Genomic DNA, 26171 nt, shown 5'->3' on the forward strand with positions numbered 1-26171 from the left:
TTTTTTTTCATTGGTATGTATTCATCCATCCCCAGGTGCCAATTTAGTTCAATACACAGATAACTCTACCATTATCTGTTCCACTCAATCCCTTAATAAACTCAGCATACCACATCAACTTTCAACAGCAGTTTGAACAATGGTTATGAAATCCCCAACTGTTTCTAAATGTCAGCAAAACAAAATGAATTATTTTCGGCCCTGGCAACATCTCCATTACTGTTCCGGAATACCAGCTGAACAAGTCACTCACATAAAACTGCTTTGAGCACACTATCATTGTCTATAAACTACATTTTGACAAATACATAGACTGTCACCTCTAAGCCTCACAAATCATGCATGCTCTGCAAAGCTGTGACTTGCTATAACTGAACTAGGTGACAACATATTGCACAGATATTACTGCTAATACTACTATCACTATTACTGCTATTACTGTGAATATTTCTACTGTAACTGCTACTACTGCTACCACGTTTAACAGGCATGATCTTATCTTTAGCAAGTCCATAGTGGGTTGGGTCCAGAGTTTGGAGATTATCTATGTCCTTGTTAGTAAAGTCCATAATGATCCTTTCTATGGCCTTGCAGATGAGATTAGTCAAGCTTATGGGCCTATCTGTATATATATATATATATATATATATATATATATACACATATATATATATATATATATATATATATATATATATATATATATATATATATATATATATTATTTTTTTTAATTTCTAACACTTCATGGCTACAATGCCATGCTTTCAAGCAGCTACAGCTATAGAGTCATGTTGGCTGTACTGGAAGCTCTCAAACTGAAATTACAGTATTTCACATCTGACAACATGGTACACCTCCAAAAAAATTACCCAGGAAGCTTTAACAGCCACTGAAACATGGCTTTATAACTTACAACTCATGCTTAACCCAAAAAAGACTAAACTACTACTTTTTCTCCGAAATCCCTCTCTCATGAAAAAAAATAAATTTAAAGTCCTCGCTCTTGACAATACAACCATTGAAGTCACTTCTCATCGCAAACTATTAGGGTTGATAGTGGATGATAATCTTATATTCGACCTGCATACACAAAACTGCATAAGAAAAAACTCATCAAAAACTAGGGATGCTTGCTCTTTTACATATCCCTCCAAATGGACCAGCTCAAAACGACATTCATATACAAATAACACTATTCTCACTAATTAAACTCTCTATTACCTAGAACTGGACAGATAAATCTAAAATCAGTTTGGATGGTTTCAAACAAACGGCTATCAAGTATATCTTAACCCATAAATTGTTGATTTCCAAACCTTCTAAAGGCTCCTATTATGATAACTATCGGGAAAAGCTGTTTGAATGTATTCTTACAATATAAACTATGAAGCAAAAAAAAAAAATCCAGATGACCACCATGGCTTAAAACAGGTTTATTTAGACAAGCACTTTCACGTAGAACAAGCCACGCGTTCTCAAGTCTTCAATAAAACAGTAAAATTCCTACACATTTTATATAAAAAAAACACTATCAATTAATCAATTAAATACATCATTAAAATAAATCCAAAACTTAAAATACATCAATTAAGTCTTCAGCTAGTGCTACATCTTATTTAAGTGAGCGAGCTTCTAGCTCAGGTTTAATGCAGACATAGTTGTTCAGCCCAGGGTATACAAGAGCTTGCAGCTTTAATATCCACTTTAATTCAATTCTTTCAATTAGATTGTTTAAATTACCCCTCGCTTGTCATTATTAACATTTTACTCCCCTCCTGGCTGCTGTGTTCCCCTGGCCCAGTGGGTCTGCCTCTTTCAATCTTTTTAACTCATATCCCGCTATAAGGCCTGTGTATTCTACCTGTCTATCCTGCAAGGACCTCTCATCACAAAGTCAACCATCAAATCTACAACCTAAAGGAAGCTGTTGTCCTTTTCTCAAAATTCCCTCCATCCAATACATCAGTGAATGTATGTCTGACCTCTCTTCTAAGCTGTGAAGTTGTAATGTAACAAAAACCTAGACTTTTTTACAGTTTAGAATTTGTATTAAATCTCCACCTGTACCAGGTACCCAGCAGCCTTTACCCCCCTTCTACTATTCATAGTATTAGCCTCTCCTGCCCTGTATTGACCAGCTCTGTCCGCTGTCTTCTGCCTCTTCCTAAATACGTTTAATTGTACTTTTGCATTTGACCACTGGGTGGCTCCCTTCCCTAGGCTCCTTTTTAGGCTTAGAAATATTTCTGATCTCTACCCCCTTATCCACTCTGTAATACTGTATGATCTTGCTAGTTTACCTGTACTTGCTGCAGTCCTTTACTCCTTTCCTCAATCTCCTCCTACAGACTTTTAGTCCTTGTTGTTGTACACATATTCTAGCACTCCTCTTTTACCTAGCACTGCTAAGAAGTTAGCTGTATTCAGCTATTCATTGATTGTTTCTGTCACTATTCCTCACTTGCTCCAACCGGCTCCGTTTGCCCTGCAGGCTCACTCTGCTCCCCTACCCTACCCCCAAATCCCACTCATCCCCAGTGCACTTAAACGTATACTTCCCAAGCCACACCTCCATCCTCTATTATACAATAGCTCTCACTACCTCTTTAACTTACCTATCCAATCTCCTGTTACCTTCATCTACCTCATTCTTTTTCCCTTCAACAACTCCGCCCTTTTACCTCCTCTCTTTTCTATCTTATATCTCCCAGATTTTATCTCCCCTTTGTCCCAACCATGCCTATTGTAGGCAGGCCTTGCCTCTCTTATAATCACAAACAACACTGAAATGTATTCAGGCCGAAGCCAAGAAAACAACGCTAGTTCCTTTAGAAAATTTAATACAGCTTAGCGCCTCGGCATAATAGCCTTCAATGAGCATAAATTACAAAACACACCCACTCATATAAATACTACAATCAATTAAACAATCATATTAAATTAATCAATTATATATAACAGAAATTTTAAAGGTAACATACATTATTCAATACCATGTATATAAAAAACTAGTTACATTTAAGAAACTACAATAAACTTTTCCAATTCATTTCTAAATTTAAACCATTAGGTGACACAGTATTATATTTCAATATATAAATAGCTTCCTTATACAATAAAACATTTTTTATTAATCTATCGTCACCTTTTTTAACTAATACTTTTTCAAGAACACAACATTCAAATACATCTACACTACCACTATGAACTTCTATAAAGTGAGAAGCAATTGGACTTTCTAACATACCTCTTTTTATATCCCTAACATGTTCTTGCATTCTTGTTTTAAATTTTCTTTTTGTCTCTCCTATATAATAGAGTTTACATGGACACTTAATACAATAAATTATACCTACAGAATTGCAAGAAAAAACATTATTTGGTTTATAAGTAATGTCATTAATTTTATCAAAATATGGCCTTACATATTTACATATACTACATCAATTACAGGCAAAAGTACCATATGTCTGTATATTATGATAAACTTGAATATTAGGGGAAATATAATAAGCTTTAATTAATTTATCTGATAAATTTTGACCTCTCTTAAAGGCTATTTTGGGAATATTAGGAAAAAGTTTACAAAGATTTCTATCAGATACCAAAAATTTCCAAAAATACTTAATAATATTCCAAATTTTATTACTAAATATATTGTAAGTGGTAACAAAATAAACATCCTTAATTTCTTGATCAGAAACTTTTAAACTATTATTTTTTATATTAATACTCCCAATATTATTGACATATGGTAAAAAATTATCATCTTCTTTATTCTTATTATTTCCTAATTGATAAACACTATTGTTATTATTATTATCTAACAATTTATTAATGGACATATTCAATAGCTCCATACTATAGCCTCTCTTTGAAAACATAGTAATACAATCATAAATATTTTTTTCTAGATCTATTTCATTATTACATAGTCTAGATAATCTAATAATTTCTCCATATGGTAAAGACAACAATGTATGTGGGGGATGACAACTAGTTCCGGAAAGGAACTGATTTCCATCAGAAAATTTGCGATACACTGTTGTCTGAATCTTTTTACCTACTTCTCCCTGTAATGAAATATCCAAATAATGGATTTTATTCCCAAATTGTAAACCATCAAAATGTAAATTGAATCTATTATTATTTAAATCTGAAAAAAATTCATAAACATGTTCAAAACCTCCACTACAAAGAAAAACAAGATCTATGTAGCGATAGTAAAAAAGTACATAATTTTTAAAGAATTCATTAGTATATATATATTCTAATTCATATTTGGCCATAAATAAATTCACATACATGGGGGCAAAAGATGCCCCCATAGCTGTTCCTTTAATCTGATGGTAAACAATTTCATTAAAACTAAAGAAATTATTTGAAAGACAAAAAGAGGTTAAATCCATAATAAAATGAGTAGTAGGACTATCTCCTAGAAAATAATGTAAAGCCTGTAAACCATCTAAATGTTTAATATTTGTATATAGACTGACAACATCAATACTTATCCAAAACATACTATCTGTCCAAATAACTTCACTAATCTTATCAATAAAGTCAAAAGAGTCTCGAATATAAGACTCTAATTTTTGTACATGTGGTAGCAGATGATTATGTATAACAATGCCTATATTCCGACAAAAGTAATTGCTAGCTGAAACAATAGGGCGGCCAGGCGGATTTATCATATTTTTGTGCAATTTTGGAAGGCAATAGAAAGTGGCCAAATTACAATCATCTATACAAAATTTTCTATCAAGATCTTGTTTAGAAAAATATCCTAACCTAACACCTTTATTTAATAAATGTGTATATTCTTTCATTGCATTAAGATAACTATCAAGGTTACTAACTTCATAGGTTAAAGAATCATTAAGATATGACATACACATATCAAGATATTGCCTATGATTAAGAAGTACTACTTTATTGCTTTTATCAGATTTTTTAATAACTATATCATGTCTATCAACAAGATTTTTCAAAGCATTCCATTCATTTTTTGTCATATTATATTTCTGATATTTTTTATTTATTGACTTCATAATTTCTTGAACGGAAAAATGCACCATTTCAGAAAATTGAATAATGGTGGAATTATTATAAGAAGGAATAAATTTACTGTGAAAATCAATACCATCTATATTAAGTAAAGAATACGCCTGTGAATATGTAAATAATGATAAATCATCTGACAGACAAGAATAACCATCTATACTGGTATCACTGTCATCATTTCCTTCATATAATTCAACTTTATCTGTTGGAAATACTTTATCATGAGAAAAATGACATTTCAAATGAAGTTTTCTGATGAATTTAAAAATATCTTGTTTAAGTAAATAATGTCGAGGTATGACAGTAGGGACAAATTTTAGCCCTAAATTAAGTACAGACATTTCATCATTGGATAAATCACAACCAGAAATATTGACTACATTACAGATGGTAGAATCAGAATTACTAAAATCAATTCCATCTACCCCTCTTGTATACTTGTTTAAATTGTCCTTCACCCGATGAAGAACCCGTTTCAAAACCTTTCTTTTTATTTCCTCTCTTGGAATTATTGCTTTCATTCCGAAAGCGTTGCTGATGAGCTGCTGGATCTATAGCAGCTGGAAGAGGAGGAAAATCATTGTAGTCAACTTCTGAATCTGTAGTTTGCCCATAACCTTCAGAAGATGCAAATGAAACTGAAAGTTGTTTTTTATTTGATTTTTTCTGTTTAGTTAAAGGGCCAAAAGATTTGCGTTTCAAAACGCACGACCATTATCATAGTCTTTAATGTCCCTTTTAATTTTTGTTGATTTATATTGTATTTGTTCATTTTCATATTTATTCAAATTTTCTTTTAAACCAACAAAAATATCATTAACCTTGGCTGAACCAATATCTGATAGTAACCTAGAATGAAAAGAATGCAATTGCTTTTGTAATTTTTGCAACAGTAGTTGTTCTCTGTCCACAAGTATCTTTACCCATTCCATTGCACAATTGTGAGCCGCAGTAAGCCAGCGGTCTTTAAATATTAAATCATCTTTATCAGCATTGTCAAATGGTGTTGCGGGGCTTTTAAAAGCTCTTAAACCCCGAGGGGAAATGTCAAGTTCTACATATCTGTTAAGACCCAGTAAATTGAAATGACAGCGTGTCTCGCGGAATAATAGTTTTTCAAATTCCTTTATTGTATCTTGTATCTCCTGTGAGAACATAGCAGCATTGGTACGCCCTCCCAACGAACCGAAAGGATTTATAAATTTCTGTTGCCTTTCATAAATCAAATTTGATATATAATCTTGCCTCTCTTATAGCCTTCTCGCTCTTACTATTCTTACTCCCCTATTCTTATCCCACTACCTCATCTACTATGAACATCTTAGCCTTACAAGATTTCATCCCACCTTAAAACACACAACTTTATTTAATCCTCTAACCTTACAAACCCACTTTGACATAACATCCTCATCTTTCTACCTTCATCCACAATTTCATAGAATAACCCATATTAAGTATTCTCAAACTAGAAAACAAATCCCTATCTTCTTTAAGCTCTTGAATCACTTTCATATCCCTCTACAACCCCCTATTACTACACGGAGATATTCATCTCAATCCTGGCCCAAACAATACTCTCTCTGCTCCTCACTCTGACCAACCCATTATGTCTCATATCTTCACTAGTGCCAATAACTCCCTCCTCATAGGCCACCTTAATATACGTAGCTTAAATAATAAAATAACCCCACTTCATGCCCTGCTGCACGTTCACTCTTTTGATATCCTATGTCTCACAGAAACGTGGCTCAAACCAGTAACTAAGGACAATGATATAATCCCACCTGGTTATAACATCCTGAGATCTGACTGTCTAAATAAAAAGGGTGGTGGGGTAGCAATACTATATAAATCTCAATTACAGGTTACACCACTAAATATTCAACCTCCCTCTTCCAGTAACACTGAAATCCTAATCTCTAAACTACAGCTAAATGCTAACAAATCATTACATATAATTTGCTCCTACATCCTGCCAGGAAACAACATTAATACTCTCAAAAATGTCCTCAACTGGCTCTCCACATCCCTCCCACAAGAAACCATACTCCTTGGAGATTTTAACATTGACTGGAACTGTTGCAGCTCGGCACAACCAACCACTCACATAAACCTGTATGGCTTAAATCAAACCATTACCTCCCCCACCAGAATCCACAAACCAAGCAACAAGCAAGCCATCTTAGACTGGATACTAGTTAACAGTAAGCCCCTCTCCTATAAAACAGGCATACTGTCTGATGATATCAGTGACCATTCTCTTACCTTTATTACCAGACAAAAAAACACTATACCTAACCAAACAATCTACAGAACTATCCGTAATAAAAAAACCTCAACTCAGCAAACTTCCAAGCCGAACTTAAAGCCTGTAATTGGTCACCCCTTACATACCTACCGCTTGACAAAGCTGTCTTTTATTTTAACAATACATTTCTACAAATCTTACAAAACCATGCCCCCTCTAGGACTGTCAGAACTAAGAACAAACTGGCACCTTGGCTCACTAAGGAGACAAGGCAAAAAATACTTCAAAGAAATAGAATCTGGTCTAAATGGAGAAACACTAAAAACCCATCTGATCATGAAAGCTTTAGACAGCTGAGAAATGCCACAAAAAATCAATACTCCAAGACAAAAAAAAACTACTATCAAACTCCAGCAAGCCCAACATAAAAGCCCACAAAAATTCTGGTCAGGGCACTCCAAAACTCCTACTCCAGCTAACTTTACTTAGAAATCTCCCAGCCAAATTGCTAACTCCTTTAATAGATTCTTTGTGGACACAGTCCAATCACTAGCAAGTATCTCCAGCCAGCATCTCAAATACTTTCTCTCAAACCAACACACCTCATGTCTTACAACTAAAACCTGTACCTACCTCTCTCATCCATTCCCAGCTTCATAAACTAAAACAATGTACCCCCCCTCTGCTGACCTCCTTCCAGCTGAATTTCTGCAAATAGCACCTAGAATACTTGCCTACCCTAGCTCCATCTTAATTAACATAACTATCACAGAAGGCTATATACCAATGCTTTGGAAGATTTCACATATTATCCCTCTACATAAAGGAGGTAACTCAACTGAACTCACCAACGTCCGTCCTATGGCTCTACTTTCTCCTTTGGCTAAAATCATGGAGAAATGCATTCACCAGCAACTTCTTCATCATCTCCTCCAAAATAATCTATTAGCTGACTGCCAGCATGGCTTTAGGCCTTTTCATAGTACTACAACTGCATTCCTATCCTTCTCTGACGTTATTAATAAAAACTGAAACAACAACTTGCTCTCCTCTGCTCTCTTTCTAGACCTCTCCAAAGCCTTTGACATGGTAAATCATCATTTAATGTTAGATACACTTACTTCACTTTCAATTCACACTCAGGCTGTCAAATGGTTTAAATCCTATCTAGGAAATAGACAACAAGCAGTCCTCTGAGACAACAACCTATCTACTCTACTCCCTATCTCCCTTGGAGTCCCACAAGGCTCTATTCTGGGGCCTCTCCCCTTTTCTATTTTTATCAATGACCTGAAAATATCCCTACCCCAAACCACCTGTATTCAATATGCCGATGACTCAACATTAATCTGCACCGCAGCATCTACTGCTGAACTCCAGTCTAACACGCAAAAAATGTTTACCTTAGTTGAAAACTGGTTGTCCAAACGCTGTCTCCTCCTTAACCCAAAAAAAAACAAACTTTTACTATTCACCCATACCCAGAAGTCTCCCTCCATAGATTCCACAATTATATCAAACAACAGCACTGTAATAGCACCTGAGTTAACTACCAAACTATTAGGTGTAACAGTTGACCATAATCTCAACTTTGACACTCACATTAACCTTACCATCAAATCAGTGAATAGAAAACTTGGTTCCCTCTATAGGCTAAAACTCTTCCTTACACCTACAGCCAGGACTACTATTGCCCAAACGCACCTACTGTCCACCCTTCTCTATGCCTCCCCAATTTATACTAATCTATCCAAATACAATCTAAATAAGCTGGCCACATCTTACAATAACATTGCTAGATTTGCCACCAGATCCCTTTACATACTCATCACTGTCAAAACCTAAAACAACTAGGACGGCTGGAACTCCAAAACCAGATGCTCTCGCAACAATTAACTATCACCCACAAAATCTTGTGGCATCCTACAAATATTCCCATTCTCTCTAACACTCAGCAAATAAGCTACTAGTCGCAACCCTTAAATCCAACAACAAATCTGGCAATTGTTTATTTACTAAGTCTATTGGAAATTACTGGAATAAGCTTCTTAGTAAACTAACGTCCCTCACATCTACTCCACTTCTCAAAAAGCAATTAAAAACCTTCCTTAACTCACAATGACTATGCCTATGTACTAATACTAGCTGAATCTCACTTATCTTTATTAACTTTTTTTCTAATTTTATTAAGTTTCTGTGTTAAACTTCTGTGCTTAAACTGTTTGAATATATTCCTGTATGGAATCTTTGTAAATAGTTAGCTCTTTGTTCTTTGCCTACTATGTTTAATCTTTTCTCACGTAATTTAAACATAGGCCTATCTAAAAGGGTGTTTTTTTTTTTTTTTTTTTTGCTTAATAACCTTTTTGTATAACCACTTTTGACACTATCCTCTGATGTCTTACATTCTTATGTACATTATTTACTATATACCTAATGTGTAGCTTATGTACATTATTTGCTATATAACTAACGTGGAGCTTTTCTCCCGGGCCTCTACTGAAAATGGACATATATCCAGTTAGACTAGCCCAGTCAGCAAATGTAAAATAAATAAATAAATAAATTAAAAAAAATTAAAAAATTGTAGGACTCTAAACCTAAAATTGTGTGAAGGGAATTCCATTGTATGCTTAACTAAAGCATTTCAATTTTTCTTATTTTTTACATCATACATATGCTGATAGATTCGGTCTCTGAGCCGTTTCTGTGTTTTCCCTATATAGAAGCATGTACATCCTGTGCACTCTGCCATGTACATTAAGCTAGTTGTTCTACAAGTAGCATAGAATCTAGGCTAAAATATGAAGGACAAAATAGGGTGTTTAAATTCCTGCACAGAAGAAACATATTGACACACGTTGCACTTTTTGCAAGGATATGTTCCAAGCTTCAGTGGGGACACAGTATTCTTTAGGTGATCGTTACAAAGTAACTGCTTTAAATTGCTCTTGTTCTTATATGCAAAACTGGGTATTCTGCTTATAACATTTTCTATTTCCTTATCAGTTATCAGGAAATGCCAGTTCTTGATTATATCACATATCTTGCTAGTATCACTAGCATACTTAGTAACAAAACGTACTTTATCTTTATGCTTGAAGTTCCCTTTTACAGTTCATAGGTTCATGGGTTCATACTAGGCTATCTGCCCTAGGGCATTTATAAGCCTAGCCAGAGTGTGTGTGCCTTTCACCACCCCTTAGGATGAAAATACTATACATTCATTCATTGCTGGCTTTACACTGATAGAATGAATTTCTTTACTGTTAACAGCAGTTTCATTTTTTACAGTTTGAAACACAGTTTTATCATACCCCCTCTCCAGAAATAGTTGCTCCAAGTAGTTAATTTCTTTCCATTTATCAGTTTGCACATTGCATATATTGCTAGCTCTAATTAATTGCCCTTTGATAATATTTGGGAATATGTGCTTAGGATGCATGCTATTACGAACTAAGAGACTATTTTTCCAACAGGCTTTTCTGAAGAGCCTGGTGTTGATTTTACACAAACTGTCTCTATACACAGAGATGTCTAAAAAGTCTATTTCTATGAGTGAGAAAGATGTTGTAAATCTCAAAAAGTCCATTGTAGATTCCAAGTACTTGATGCAATCCAACAATAATGATGGCTCCCTCCTCCCACAGCATAAAGGTGTCATCGACAAACCTTTCGATATATGTAGAGAGTAATTAGGACCTATAGTAAGAAAGAAAGACAAGTCCCATTTTTTGAGAGATCTGAGGGGATTAAATGAAACGTCAGGGCTGAGTAGTTGCTGTATGGGCACTCTTGATGTACAAAGTCTGTTCACTTGTACACCCAATAAGTATGGGGTTGAGGCAACAACAAGTGAACTGAAAGAAATGGGGAGCAGCGATACAAATGAAATCATGTTGATTTGCACATTATTAGATTTAATATTATCTAACAATATATTTGTATATGATAGTAATAAGAAGTTATGTACTCACCATAACGTTCCATCTGAGTAGGTAAACTTCATTTGTCTGCAACCTGTGGGATACGGATCCGATCTCGGATCCGAGCCGGCAACTTTACAAAGCTTAGATCTGAGCTCCTAGCTCCTCCCCTTACCCATAATCCCCTGCCAACCCTGACTGACCTCAGATCAAGTTTGCCCGCAAGCACTATAGTGGATAACTAACTACATTATCAGAATGGTACATCACTATATGACATGAAACACATCTGAAGGTCAGGGGGACGGAGGGGGGCAAACGGCTGCAGACAAATGAAGTTTACCAACTCAGATGGAACGTTATGGTGAGTACACAACTTCTTAATCTGAAGTAGTTAACTTCATTTGGTCTGCAACCTGTGGGACAGAGTCCCCAGCTACCTAATCCTTGGGCGGCCTTCATGGAAGGATATTCCGGAGCACTGCGGAGCCAAAAGAAGTTCTCCATCTGGAGGTAATGTCCAATTTATAATAATTGATGAAGGTATGAGATGAGGCCCAAGTGGCTGCTGAACAGATATCATCCAAGGAAACCCTGGATTTAAAGGCGGCAGATGTAGCCATAGCCCTAGTTGAATGGGCACAAACTCGTTGAGGTTCAGGCCTGTCGGAATTTTGATACGCTCTAATGATACACTATGAAATCCATCTCGATAAGGAAACTTTCGAGACCGGTTTACCTAGATTAAATTTGGCAAAGGAGACGAACAACTGGTCGGATTGTCTATGACCAGATGTCCTATGAATGTAAAATCTAAGTTGTCTGTGCACGTCCAAAGAATGTAGTCTGTACTCTCCTTTGTTCTGGTAGTTAGGAAAGAAGACCAGCAAATTGATAGATTGGTTAATATTAGATTCAGAAACTACCTTTGGGAGGAAGGAAGGATTGGTCCTGAGGTAAACCCTATCCTTGTGAAAGGCTAAGTATGGGGGTTTCACAGAAAGAGCTTGCAATTGAGATACTCTCCTGGCTGAAGTAATAGCCACAAGAAAGGCTGTTTTCCAAGACAAATATCTGAGGTCTACTGAAGACGCCGGTTCGAAAGGAGGGGCTGTCAGAGCTTGTAATACCAAGGTCAAATCCCATGGAGGTACCGCTTCCTTTATTGGAGGTCTAAGAAGAAAGGTGCCCTTTAGGAACGTTTTGCACAATTTTGTAGTAATCAAAGGGCCCATTTCAGTACCTACGTGGTAATGAGAGATAGCTGCTAACTGAACCTTAACTGTAGAACAGCTAGCTTGGTCATTAAAGAGACCTGAAAGAAAGTTCAGCACCGCAGGCAAGGGGGCTGTAAAAGGGTCCAAATTATGGCGTTCTGCCCAGACAGAGAAATGCTTCTCTTTACTACCATAGACCTGCCTAGTAGAGGGCTTGTGCATTGCTACTAGAATAGCTTTAACTGGAGAAGAGATATCGGGAGTCCTAGCTACAAGTGGAACTGGAGCAGCCAAGCCGTAAGCTTGAGGCTGGCCAGGTCTGGAAGTGGGAGCCCCTGGGGGTGGGAGATTAGATCCGGAAGGGGATCTAGAATCCAGGGCGGATTCACTCGATGAGACCAGAGGTAAGGGAACCAAGCTTGGCGAGGCCAGAATGGGGCAATGAGGATCATCCTGCTCCCCAACCGACTGGCTTTCTGAAGAAGTTTCAGCATGAGGGGAAGAGGAGGGTAGGCATAGAGAAGACCGGGTGGCCAAGCATGCACCAAGGCATCCCTCGGGGCTTCCCCGGCAGGGGGAATGAGAGCGAAGTAATTGTTGCATTTCGTGTTTGAGGGAGATGCGAAAAGATCGCAACAGGGCTGCCCCCAAACGGCAAAAATTCGACTCGCTACTCGAGGATTGAGGGACCACTTCTAAGGTGAAAGGATGGTGCGACTCAGTCTGTCCGCCAGGCTGTTGGTCCATCCCAGAATGTGCGTTGCAATTAAAAAGCGGTTGGTGGAGATCACCCATTCCCACACTCTCATGGCTTCTCGATAGAGTGGGTAAGACCTGGTTCCCCCTTGTTTGTTGATATACCATACCACAGACATATTGTCTGTCTGGATTGCAATTGTTCCTACAGGCAAAAGGCTCTGAAGTGCTTGCAATGACAACAGCACTGCCCTCATCTCTAGAACATTTATGTGCAATAAGGTCTCTGAGTCGTTCCATGTGCCTTGGACCGTCCTGCTCGAATAATGCCCCCCCCCCCACCCAAGACGAGAGGCGTCCTTGGTCACCGTGGCGAGAAGGGGGGCTGTGGCAAAGGGGCGCCCGGAGGTCCGGCGATTAAAGCCACCAAACGAGAGCCCTCTTGCAGGCCCTGCTGAGAGAAATGGGGTGATTCAAGGGGTATTGTTGAAGGGACCATTGTACTTGGAGAGTCCACTATAGAATCCTCATGTTCAGACGCGCCATGGGAAGAAGGTTTATAGCGGCTGCCATGGACCCCAGGGCCCTCAGAACCAATCCCGCCGGAGGTTTTGAAGACTGAAGGATGGCCCGCACATGTGCCCTCAAAGTATGCAACCGGTCGGGAGTTAAGAAGACTAGTTGCCTGTTGGTGTCCAGTCTGGCCCCGATAAAATCTATCACCTGAGTCGGGGTGAGAGAGGACTTGTCCGAGTTTATAGTGATCCCTAGTTGCGGAGCAAGGTTGAGAAAGTAGTCCCTGGCTAAGCATAGTAGATGCCTTGTCGGGGCGGTGAGGAGCCAGTCGTCCAGGTCTGCATTCCCTGGAGTCTCAGGCGGGACGCTATCACTGCTAATACACCATGGAGGCCAAGGTGAGACCAAAGGGGAGGACCCTGAATTGATAATGACTGGCTCCCAGCTGGAAGCGGAGAAACCTCCTGGACCATTCGTCCATCAATATGTGGTAGTACGCGTCCTTGAGGTCTATGGAGCACATCCAGTCGTTCTCCCGCAAGAGGGGGAGAATAGACTGAAGAGTGACCATCTGGAACTTTTCTTTGGTTACTGACAGATTTAGTAGGGAAAGATCGTGGATGGGCCGTAGGTCCCCCGTCTGTTTTGGCACCAAAAAGAACCTGGAGTAGTAACCCGATCCGGACTGGCCTGGGGGGACGTGCTGGATGGCTCCTTTTTCTAAAAGCAGCCGAATTTCCACAGCTGCTGCCTCCCACTGATTGGGTGGAACATCGGGGAGGTGTCCGGGGGTGTCGGGAATGTAGAAAAAGGGAATTTTGTATCCTCTGGATATGATACGAAGCACCCAGCGGTCTGTTGTAATGGACTCCCAAGCTGCCAGGTGCTTCAAGAAACACCCCCCGACTACCTCCAGAGTGGAGCAGTCGGGCAACCCCTCAGGGTTGCTGCATGGGCCGATCAGAAAAGGCTTCTCTGGACCCAAAGTTCCTCGGGCCCCCTCTGCCACTAGGGAGGCATCCACCCTGTCCTCCTCTGCCGCGGAAGGACTGGGAGTACGGAGCGGACTGGGATTTTTGTGACTTTCGGAACCACATCTTCTTCTGCCCCTTTTGGTTCTTGGAGAAGGACCTCTGGGGAGCAGAGAAGCGGACTCCGACGGCAGACAAAAGTCTTCCAGTCCTTTTCGCTCTGGACCAAAGTCTCGTGAACTGTCTTGCCAAATAGGGCAGAACCATCGAAGGGGGCATTCGCAGAGGATGCCTTGAAGTGTTCTGCGAAATCACAATGTCGGAGCCAGGCCTGGTGCCTCATAACTAGGCCTGCTCCGATGGCTCTAGCGGCTCCCTCTGTAGCATGGGATACAAGCCGCATAGAGGTGTTGGATATAGACCTAAGAGTTGGCCATGCGAGTGGAGTACAACTGTTTGTCCTCCCCCGACATGGACTCTGGGGGCGATGCAGGTACTCTTTGATAAGGTCTCGCTGCAGTCGAATCACATGTGCCATGTAGTTCAGGGACCTTACAGTGAAGGTCGCTGAACTAAAGACCCGCTTCCTGAGACAGTTCATCGAGCGAGACTCCTTGCTCGGGGGATAGACTGAGGGACTCTCTTGGGCTAACTCCCTCTTGGTGGCTGCCGCCACCAACATGGCATCTACGGGGGGTCCCTTGCTCCAATGGGATTTCTCTGCCGGGGGGCTCAGGATCTTGTCAGGACATTTGGGGACTGGCTCCACAGTATCCGGCTCCTTCCACGCCCTAGTGGTGATAAGGTCCACTAAGGGGTCGGCCGGAGGGGACACCCAAGAGGTAGATGGGCCTGCTTCGAACGCCTCCAGGAACACGGATTCATCCAAGGAAGCCTTGGGGGCAGACCACCCCCCTCTTATCCTAAGCATTTCCATGATGTCTCCGAAGGAGACATCCTCGGGGAGCCTTTCCCCTCATCCAAATCCGTGTCTTGTCAAGGACTCGGGGGAGTCCACATGCCTCCTCTTACACTTCCGCTTGTGAGGAACATCCTCGGGGGGACTGTCCGAGGACGACTCACCAGCAATGTCTTGTTCCAGGGGAACGTCCTGAGACGTCAAAGCAGGCTGTCCCCTGTGGCCGGGCGACGGAAGCCTTACCCAAACGAGAGGGAGTGCGGGATGGAACTGTAGCAGGGAGCAGGGGCCTGGATGCACTCAACAGAGCCCTCTCCACCACATCGAAGGCCGAGGGAGAGACACTCTCTCTGGGATCAGAGAGCCGACCCTCACTCTGATCCGATGGGTGGATTGGAGCCAGTGCCGAGACCATCGGATCCGAAGGGCCAGTGAGCCGAAGGCACACTAAACCCCTCAGATCCAAAGCTCAGAGCACGGCTCCGAGAGCTCGGATCCGACAAGGACGGATCTGGAAAACTCGAAGGAAGTCGGAGCCGAAGTACCAGATACTGTCGGTGCCGACCCACCCCAGGCTCCAACGCTGCCCGGCTCCGAGCGCTCCAAATCCGGGAAGCGGGTCGGAGAAGGAGCTATCGGGGCAAAGAAGGGTGTTGAGCTCCCCTCCGGAGGGGGGGGGGAAGCAGGAGCACTCCCATCTGCATTTGGGCCTGGATGAACCTTCGCATCACCCGGTCCAAATCAGCTTCAGAAAGACTACACGTTGATCTCGACGAGGCCACCGAGGCTGGCCGGGAGTGCCGCCTCGATGACCTCGACGGAGATCGGGTCTCCTCCTCCTCGGGTCCCGGTGAGAAGCATGGAGACCGGAGCCGAGGAGGAGGAGACCTGGAAGCCGTGGAGGGAGACGCCCGCTTAGCGGGGGGGGGGGGGTGGAGGCCTTGGCCTGCTGCTTGTGGTGCTTCTCCCTCCATTTTTCTTTCCTGGCCTCCCTCTCCTCTGGCAAAGTGGGAGATTGAGTCCCGGCCGGGGGGAGAGAGGCAGGAGTGGCCGCCACCAAAGCCTGGGAGGAGGCCACAGAAGCACCAGAGGCCGAAGCCGAATCCAGGGGCAAAAGTCCCACCAGGATCAGCTTAGACCTCCGGTCCTTCAGTGCCCTGGGGTTGAACGCCTCACAGATAGCACATCCAGAGGAAAGGTGTTCAACCCCAAGGCACCGAAAGCACCGAGTGTGGCCATCCGCTGGGGAGAGCTTATGGCTACACTCGGTGCACTTAGAGAATATTGGCTTTGGGGTCTCAGACATACTAAAGTAAAAACTCACTCGGTAGGCCCCAACACACTAAACACACACACACACTAACTACGACCAGCGAGGGGAGGAAGAAACTACAGTAATTTTAACCAAAATTTAACTGAACTATCAAAAGGGAACCTAACCACACAAACACTCACTCAAATTTAACAAGTGATTTTAAGAGAGATACTTATCTGCCAAAAAAACCAGGAGCTCGCAATCTATCTGCTCTTCAGAAGCGCGGCAAACTAGATCTGGGGTCAGTCAGGGTTGGCAGGGGATTATGGGTAAGGGGAGGAGCTAGGAGCTCGGATCTAAGCTTTGTAAAGTTGCCGGCTCAAATCCGAGATCGGATCCGTATCCCACAGGTTGCAGACCAAATGAAGTTAACTACTTCAAATTATATATTTACAAAAATGTGGGGCTGCCATGGGCACCCCCCTGTGCAAACTCATATGCGAACATGGTAGTTTATTATTGGAGAAATAAATGTGAAACTGTGCTGTGGGCAATCATTCACATGCTTCGCCAGTGTGTTTTCAGACGACTTCTTGATGCTATAAATATGCTCGTAAATTCTTTCATTAAAACCTCTGTCAGTCTTGCCCACATAGAAAGCTGGGCAAGACTGACAGCAGGCTAAGTAAACCACTGATCTAGATTTACAATTGAATCTTCCAATAGTGTGATAAGTGGTTCCATTTATTTTGAACCTAAAACCAGTAGCAATGTACCTATACATGTTACAACTCTCACACTTAAAAGTGCCTTTGAATTAGTCAGTGAGGTTCAGGCTAAAAGAGAAAGTGGAATTTACAAACCCCTTTTACAACACAGTTTGAATGTCAGTGTGCAAATTGAGCAACCACTAAACATTCGGGTCGGCGATCACGACTGAGAATTGGAAGGCAGACATCACTACTTCTTTTATTACTACTTACAGTGCTGAGACCAACTCAATTAAAGAAATCCTGGTCAAGAATTGGAGTATTTTTATATGTGATGATTCCCTGCAGGTTAAGTTAGGGCATGTGCCTAGATTTATATACAGAAGGGGCGACAACCTTAAACGGAATTAAGAATGACACTCGCGTTAGACTCAAAGGCACTCAAAGGCACCCACAGCACAGTTTCACATTTAGGGTGTTGGGACAGGTACCTTTTGACATCAGAGGGGGTCCTTTTCAATTATTGTTGGAGCATTTGGAGCTGCTTTGGCAGTTGAAGTTTTGTTCATACAGGTGGCCGGGGCTAAACGACAGAGTTAGTTTAGCTTGTATTTTGAAGCTAAGAAGTCTGCAAAGGTAGATTTCATTATTATTCTATACACACTTTTTTATTACTTTTTACAACTTGTGTCATTTTTCATTTTGTTTTTAGTTTTCACACATACACTAGTACAAGTTTTATAAGGGGGTTTATTTTTGCAAAATTAGAATTTAAGACACGAGATTTTTGGATGTAGTAGTGCTTTAAGAGTTGTGTAAATTATTCTCATCATTGACGTCAGAGATTTCTCGTCAGCTGTTTGATCCATTCAAACATAACACGTGATGTTTTAATTAAGTATACATATATATAAAAGGATTTCTTATGTTTTTATGCTAGTCTGATGAAGTTCAGTGATTTTGAACGAAAAGTGGATGTTAATAAAACACTTAACATTTTATTCAATTGTTGGTTTCCTCTGTCGTGGACTTTCTGGTGTTCTTTTAAACCTGTTTTAAGCCATGATGGTCATCTGGATTTTTTTGCTTCATTGATTTTTCGTTTTTGGATTATCTTTGGGCTATTGCTGGTAATTTGTGTTTGTACAATATAAACTATAAATAGAAATTTTCAAACAGTTGATTGCTTTTTATATTGTTCTAGCTATTTGGGATTTTAGTCCAGAGTAACAACATTGTTTTTTTATATACATTTCATTCTGGAAAATAATCAGCTATGTCATTATTAAAATTAACCATCCTTTTATTATCCTCTTTTTTTTTCTTTATCATTGTTAATTACATTGTATTCCCCATCTATTAGGCATCTGACATTTTATTGTATATATTGTAGACAATCTATTTTTTGTGTATGTAGTTTTCAATTTGTTAAAAAGTTATTGCCTAGTCTATGTATATTATTTTCATTCTTATGGTTGGATATTACCTTTAAGGCAACTGTTTTTGGTTGTGTCTGTTAAAAATGTTATTAATATAACAAATAAAGATTTTTAAAAGCAAAAGGAAAGATTTTTAAAAGCAAAACTAGGGATGCTTTACAGAGCAAAAAACTTTCTCACCAACACAATTAAAACTACACTTGCCACTATCATCTCCTCCCCACTTTTCTTTAGGGTGCTTCCATCCTTACTAATCTCCAGGCTTCACAAAAATTAAGACAATCTACACTGTTAAGTTGCTAAATTTACAGCACATACCCTTTCAGAACCCAGCACCAAAAAGCCTAAATTGGTTCGAGCTATATACACAGCTTCTTACCACCTATAAAATTATCTGGCATCTACCTGCCTGTCCAGCACTAAAAAACATTTTATAGAACTATGTTCCCAGTCAGTCATTGTGAAATTACTCCCATTCCAAAAACTCCATGTACTGGCTTGAATTCATTAAGTAGACATCCCACACCAGATTGATCCCTCTGTGTTGTCAGCCTTTCTAATAAGCTGTATGACCCTAAATTCTAATCTCTGCATTACTTCAGAGCCCTATCCAGAACAACTCTACCAAAGTTTCTGAACTCCTTTCAGTTTCCAACAATAATGACTCAAAACCCTCATGAGCTCTAACACATAACCAAGTGCAATCTCCTCACGCCCTTGACTTTGCATATTACTTGACAATTAGCACCCCTTGCTCCATATTCACATACTACATTATTTTTATTTATGCTTTGCAGAGTGTCTGCATGCCCTTTCAGCCAGTGTTCCATATCTGATACCACTCTGCAGTACAGGAAAGTATTGTGTACTAGATACTATCTGTATACCATACATTTCCGGAGCTATGCATAGTCCATGGGATGTTATGTCGCAATGTGGTTCATGAATTGCTAGTACAACAATATCACACATCACATATATACTGTACATCTCACATGCACAGGTCTACAAATCTCACTACCCCTACTTACACTCCGTAAACTCATTCTACCCATAATATAACTTTTTTCGTCCTTTTCTTGTACATTCCAACTAAATTCAATCGATTTTTTTTGCTTGGTGTTCAGCTGCTTAAGTTCTACTTCTACCAAAGTTGTTCAGTTCTGACTACAATCACTGAGTATCTCCAGTTTTATGCTGGCACTTAGCTGTGCCTCACTCTCACCTGGTTCCACAGCTCCACGTATCTTGCCAATTACATTGTAAATTCTTGTCACATTGTTGTTAGTATAGATATGCATCCGGACTTTACTAAACAAGAAAAAAATGATAATTAAGTAAGGAACTGTACAGTTTGGCAAAATGTCAGAAGATCACCAACAAGTTAAAAACTTTAAACATTTTGTGTGTGTGCATTTGTGCATGTGCGCATGTATGTGTGCGTGTGTGTGCACGCGTCCATGCATATGCTTACAATTAGAATAGTTAAGGGGGGGTAGTAGTCCCATGCATATGCTTACAATTAGAATAGTTAAGGGGGGGTAGTCTCGTCTCAAACCATTGCTCACACTTTGTTGACTAGTACTTTGCTGCTTGCAGAGGAAGTACTGTATTTGACCAGCACTCCCTGCAGAACTCAAGGCAGTGCTCATTCTGGAGATTCAAAGATGTATGAGCCACTGGCCTAGGGTGGCTGAGTGAATATATGGATTTATGTAAACGCGTGCATGTACACACACCACATACAATAAGATGCACACTGTGAGACAGATGAAGAAACAGCATAATGGAAGCCAAAGTAGAACTAGTTGCAGAGAAGAACTAGCACATATATGACTAGTCTAGTCACATGTGAAAGAAAGCAGAACATGATTTAGTAAAGCAGATTTAAGAGAGACAGGAGGAAAGCGAGATGAGCTAAGGTCAATCATCAAACTGAATGATGGACTGCAGGAGAAAAGGCTTGTAATAGCAGAGCATGATTGTTGAAGAAGGTAGGAGAATATCTCTAAATTGGGAAAAGAAGCAAGAGTCAATGTGAAACCCAGCCCCTTTGTGAAAAAAATGGGGAAAAAAGGAGGCTGTTGCTGGTGTGTGTGTGTGTGTGTGTGTGTGTGTGTGTGTGTGTGTGTGTGCGTGCGCGAGATATAGGCATGCACATATACACACAGACATACATTAAATAATCATATATTCACACAGATTTCTGGGAATGTTGTTGGAGTTTAAACAGTTTTATAAGAACTTAGCATTATACTAGATCTGCTAGTGTCCTTCACTAGTACAACTTGTGGTCAGTTATGTCATCACAAGCCTTCTGGAAAGGGTAATCAGTTCCTCTGTACACCATAAACAAGACCATGTGGTTCCCTGAAGTTGTACATGCTGCTACAGTCATTTACTGCACATAACTGCAGTTCTGCAGCTGTAATTATTTTATCAGACTACACCTTAGGGACATACCCTATGCAGTAACCCCTGAAATTAACTACTAGCAGACAGTATTTACTTTACCCTTCTTGGCAAAACAGTCCACCCCCACTTTACAATCATCAAGCACTACCCTCATGGCTATTGTATAGTCCCATTCATTGTCCATGAGTAAGAACCCTACATCTCACTCATTGCCCAAGGGAGGCAATCAACCAAGCCAGCAGTTTGTGCTGTTGTTTCTGCACCAGGTATTTATTTTTTGTGGACACCTTGCTTCTACTGTCTGTTGACTGTCTCCTGGTTAATCAGCTCAGTTAGGAAGTTCCCTCACTTTTTTATGAGGCATTCCTACCAAGTGAACCTGCTCTTCCCCTCAGAGCATGAGCAGTGGAATCCATTCTACACCAGGGATATTACTGAACTTACTGTGCCCTGAATCCATGTGCATCCCCTCCCACCCCCCAGAAGAGATGATCACAGGATTCACCTTCACTCTCCATACCCCCCGTGCACGGGAATTTCAGTGCCAAGGCTGTTAAATGAACAAAAGTCAGATGGATCATCCTACAGGTTTCAGCTTTCTGCAGGGATTAAGTATTTTGAATTTAAGCCCTAACATCCTTTGTCCATTCCAACAGTATCCAAGGTGTTGGTATGGAATATCATCCATGATATATGTACAAATGTTCATATGTACATCATCAAATGGCTCTGCCCATTTGTAGGCAACACACCTGGGTGCACAGTGTGGCCAGACATGTGTGCTCATCCCCTCCCCCAAAATACTGATGAGCCAGCTTAGTCATGCCTCTCCTGTCTCCATATCCAGCTCCAACAGGTACAAGAGCCATTAACTGTTGTTGGATCATCTGGGTTACGGTCAGGTGTTTATCCTTTTGAGCCAATGGAGCTGTCTATCGTGGCAAAACTTAAAACAAGGTAGCTGAGGCACATATTTAACCAGTCAAAATAGCCAGTCATATTACTATAAGAATGGTATACATGACATCATCACTAAGTTACATGCTATACATGATTCAACGAAAGACGATAAGTTCTTGTATATGGATACAGACCAGCTCAACAAATACTTTTAGGAAAGTAAAATTGTGTGAAACTCTATTTGGCATAATAATAGCAGAGATAGTCTAACTGCTAACTGTGCAGATACAGCCATGTTTTCCCTAGCAACCTCTTCCTTCCACTGAGGACTGACATTGGTTTGCTCAGTAGATTGTAGGGATGTTTACTGGCCTGAGGACACCCATATAAGTGGCACTTCTTTAAGGTGAAGGAATCTTCCCAAAATTGTGTTCATCCAATAAAATAAATGTATCAGTACATGCATAAATCTATATTATATTTATCTAATATATCAACAAACAGAAAATAAGGAGTAATAATACACATTGTGGCAATGAAATTCCTGCATCATATCCATCATACCTACAGAGACTGACTGTGTAAATTACATTCTGGTGGAATATTCACTAATGGAAATGTAGGTCTGAAAACAGGAGAAAGGAGGAGAGGAGCCTTACAGGTACACTAACATCTCCTTAAAACCTATTTATATACTGAGCACTTTACCCAACTATAGTATGTTACTTCAGAGAGGGTCAATGCAGTAGTAATTCATAACATTTGGGAAGATTTTTAAACCTATTATATACCTGTGTGTCTATTTTCAGTGGTAACTCCATTGCACGGTGACTGAGTGACTTATTCAGTCACACTGATAAATGGACTCTGGGGATGACTGAGAAAAAGAAAGTTAAGCTGAAGCTTATTAGCAGCTTACAGCCTTAATCCTCTACACTAAAGAATCCCAAGCATTAACAGGTAACTTCTGGGAGGAGTTTACTGGGTCACCTTTAATATTGCCATCCATCACATTTTAGCTTTGTTAAAGGAAGTTCAAGCCTAGTAAATCTGGTGGACTTTTTTGGGAGGGTCGCCACAGCACTGGAGGAAGGCAAGAATGTGCACACAACTTACCTTGACCTGGCCAAGGCTTCTCATAAAATAACCCATTCAGACATTGTAGACAAACTATCTAATTTAGGTATACACTCTTTTACCACCCTCTGGATAGCCAACTGACTGATAAGACCCAGGAGGTCAAAAGAGGTGAGGCCACCTCCACCAAGAAGTCAGTCAGTAGAGTAGTCTCCCAGGGCTCAGTACTGGGCCTGCTCCTTTTTTGACATCCATTTCTCTGAAATAAAAGCAAGCACTGAAGGTTTATGGCTGACTTAGTTTGCAGATGATTGCAAGCTGGGGGTTATCATCACCTTCCTGCAGACACTAGCATTCTTCAAGAAGATCTATCTCTGCCTAATAAATGGTGTCAAAGCCATGGTCTTAAACTCAATGCTAAGAAATGCATAACTGTACCCTTTGGAAATCAACCATCCCCAGCTACTTACCATGTTAATAATGCACCTCTAAGAGTCAACCCAGTGGTCAGGGATCTACATGTGCACGTAGACAGTAGCCTTACCTTTGACCACCATGTTGCCACAGTGATGACAAAATCCTTTTATGTTGCACAACTTATAAGTAAAGGCATGGCATCTAGGCCCAAAGAGGTCATTACTCCCATGTACCCTGCCCTTATCAGACCAATTATAGAGTACAATGCTTTTTTTGGTATGTACCTGACCAGGCATATGCAGCAACTAGAGCAAACTAAAAGGTTCCTTACAAAAAGGATACATGCATAACAAACCTGCCTTATGCAAAATGTCTTAAAACCTTTTCCCCTACTCTGTCTCCTACAAATTACTGAAGGGAGGTCTATGCCTGGCTTATAAGGTATCTGCAAATCCCACACTTACGAATCTCCTACATATTTGAAAGTAAGACAGTACCAGAAATACTTGGTCTAGGGACTTGAATTTTGTCTGTAACATAAACAGAACATGCTGGACAGACAGATATATGTGTCCCACAAACTGCCCCGTCCTATGGAACATTACCCAACTAAAGCATAACCTAGACAAGTGGATGGGGAATAGGAAATTTATACCGGGGTTGGTACCCATGCCTCTTATGGACAGAGGTAGCTTATAAATGCCTTGTCCTCAATTTCCTATTTGGATGCAGGACATCAATATTCTTTCATGAATACTTGGCTAGGCTTAGAAAGGCTACTTTGTCCATTAGCCTAGTAACAGTCTATGAATCTACGAGTGGAAACACTCACAAAATATACTGCTGAAGTAGCTTTGGCCTTCATACAAAGCATTCTGCAATGGTTTTGAAGGGTTTTGTTGTAATTACTGTAACAAAATGCAAAATAACTGGACAGCCACTTTGACAGCGATTATTGTGTGGCAGACATGAACCTCCTTTTTATATGTATGGCAAATCAAAAGTAGATCAGTCATCCTGAAAGAATGAACGCTTCTGGTCTAGTATCTGAACTTTCTGTGACCATACAGGGTAGGCAATAGATGTTCTCAGACATTCTGGTATTTAAAATAAAAAACATGGTTCAATAGCTGACTGAAGAAGGCAGCTGATACAACCGTCATCATAAATAAAGGATTAGCTTCAGTGAAATCCTGCCAGTCTGAAAGGCTGTACAAGCGGCTTTACACATTAAAATTACAGTTTGAAGAAACTTCTTGATGAAGTAGCTGCAAATGAAAACAGAGACTTGTAGGAAAGATGTTTTAAACACTGACTCTGATGGTTCAAACAGAGTCAAAGTTAATTTCTCAAGTATAAATTTCAAGTCCCAGTATGGCTGACCTTGTCCTCTAGATGATCATAAACACAGACCCCTTTAGGAAAGTTTTAAATGAATGGAGTCTGCCACATGGGGAAATGCAGAGACAGGCTGATATTGCAGACATATGTTCTGATATATTTTCAGTTTACTCCAAAAAGTGACAGCTGAATCAATTTAACAGTCATGGAATTCAGCAATTAAGATCCAGTCCTTTAGATGTTGCCCATACTGAGAAGTTCTTCCACTTTTACATGTAGAACTTTCTTTAATTACGCCTCTTGACATCATTTAGGATTCTTAGAACCATGAACAGAACAAGCAATTGTAGGAAATAATATTCCATCTTCCAAGTGGCAAGAGTGAGAGACTTCAAGATGACCTGAAGAACCAGCAATGAAACAAAATACAGTTGAGCATCCTAGCCTGAACACATTAAAAACAAGCACTCTACCTTTGTGTACTTGAAAGGAAACCAGAAAGCTCCATGGTTGCGATGGGCAGGCTGCAATTAAAAGAATCAGTTTTATTTTCTGCACTCTGTGTTCTAGAAGAACTTTTTGAGTCAGTGGGAATAGAGGGAAGGCATACATAAGATTCAGATCTCAAGGAAAAGAAAAGTCATTCAGTCTCCAACTGTCTTGATGTTAAAACAGGGAACAGAATATTGGAAGCTGAGTGTTCAAAGAAATAACAAACAAATCTACTTTGTCCATGGCCAAAAGGTTTGTAATCTGGTAAAATATTAAGTGTTCAGTTCCCATTGATATGCTGGAGGCAACTCTCTGCTGAAAAAATCAGCATGTTGAGTTCTACAGAAAGACAAGGCTGATGTCAGGAATAGGCTGTATTGGACTATCCAGTGCTAGACAGAACACTGTAGAGTGGCATTGTTCATTTATCTGTCTACCTATCTATCCAACCATCTATCCCGTCCATCCAACAATCCTTTCTTGCTAAGTTCTCGTGTCCTCTTGCTTGCTGGTGCATCACATCCTAGCAGTATTATCCAGCTTGATCTCAAGAGTCCCAGTGGAAACC

General features: G+C 40.3%; 1 protein-coding gene across 1 annotated transcript in view; it reads right to left on the bottom strand.

The window, feature by feature from the left end:
- The window catches only part of LOC122802144 (glutamate carboxypeptidase 2-like), a 1578923-nt gene that overhangs the window by 515494 nt on the left and 1037258 nt on the right, over window positions 1–26171 (bottom strand). The window contains exon 10 of the mRNA XM_044071823.1: window positions 20187–20272. Coding sequence (XP_043927758.1) covers window positions 20187–20272 — 86 coding nt within the window. The remainder of the gene's footprint in view (window positions 1–20186; window positions 20273–26171) is intronic.

This window comes from Protopterus annectens, chromosome 5.part0, assembly GCF_019279795.1.
Source record: "Protopterus annectens isolate FY-2018-M chromosome 5.part0, PAN1.0, whole genome shotgun sequence".
In the NCBI taxonomy this organism is placed as follows: domain Eukaryota; kingdom Metazoa; phylum Chordata; order Ceratodontiformes; family Protopteridae; genus Protopterus; species Protopterus annectens.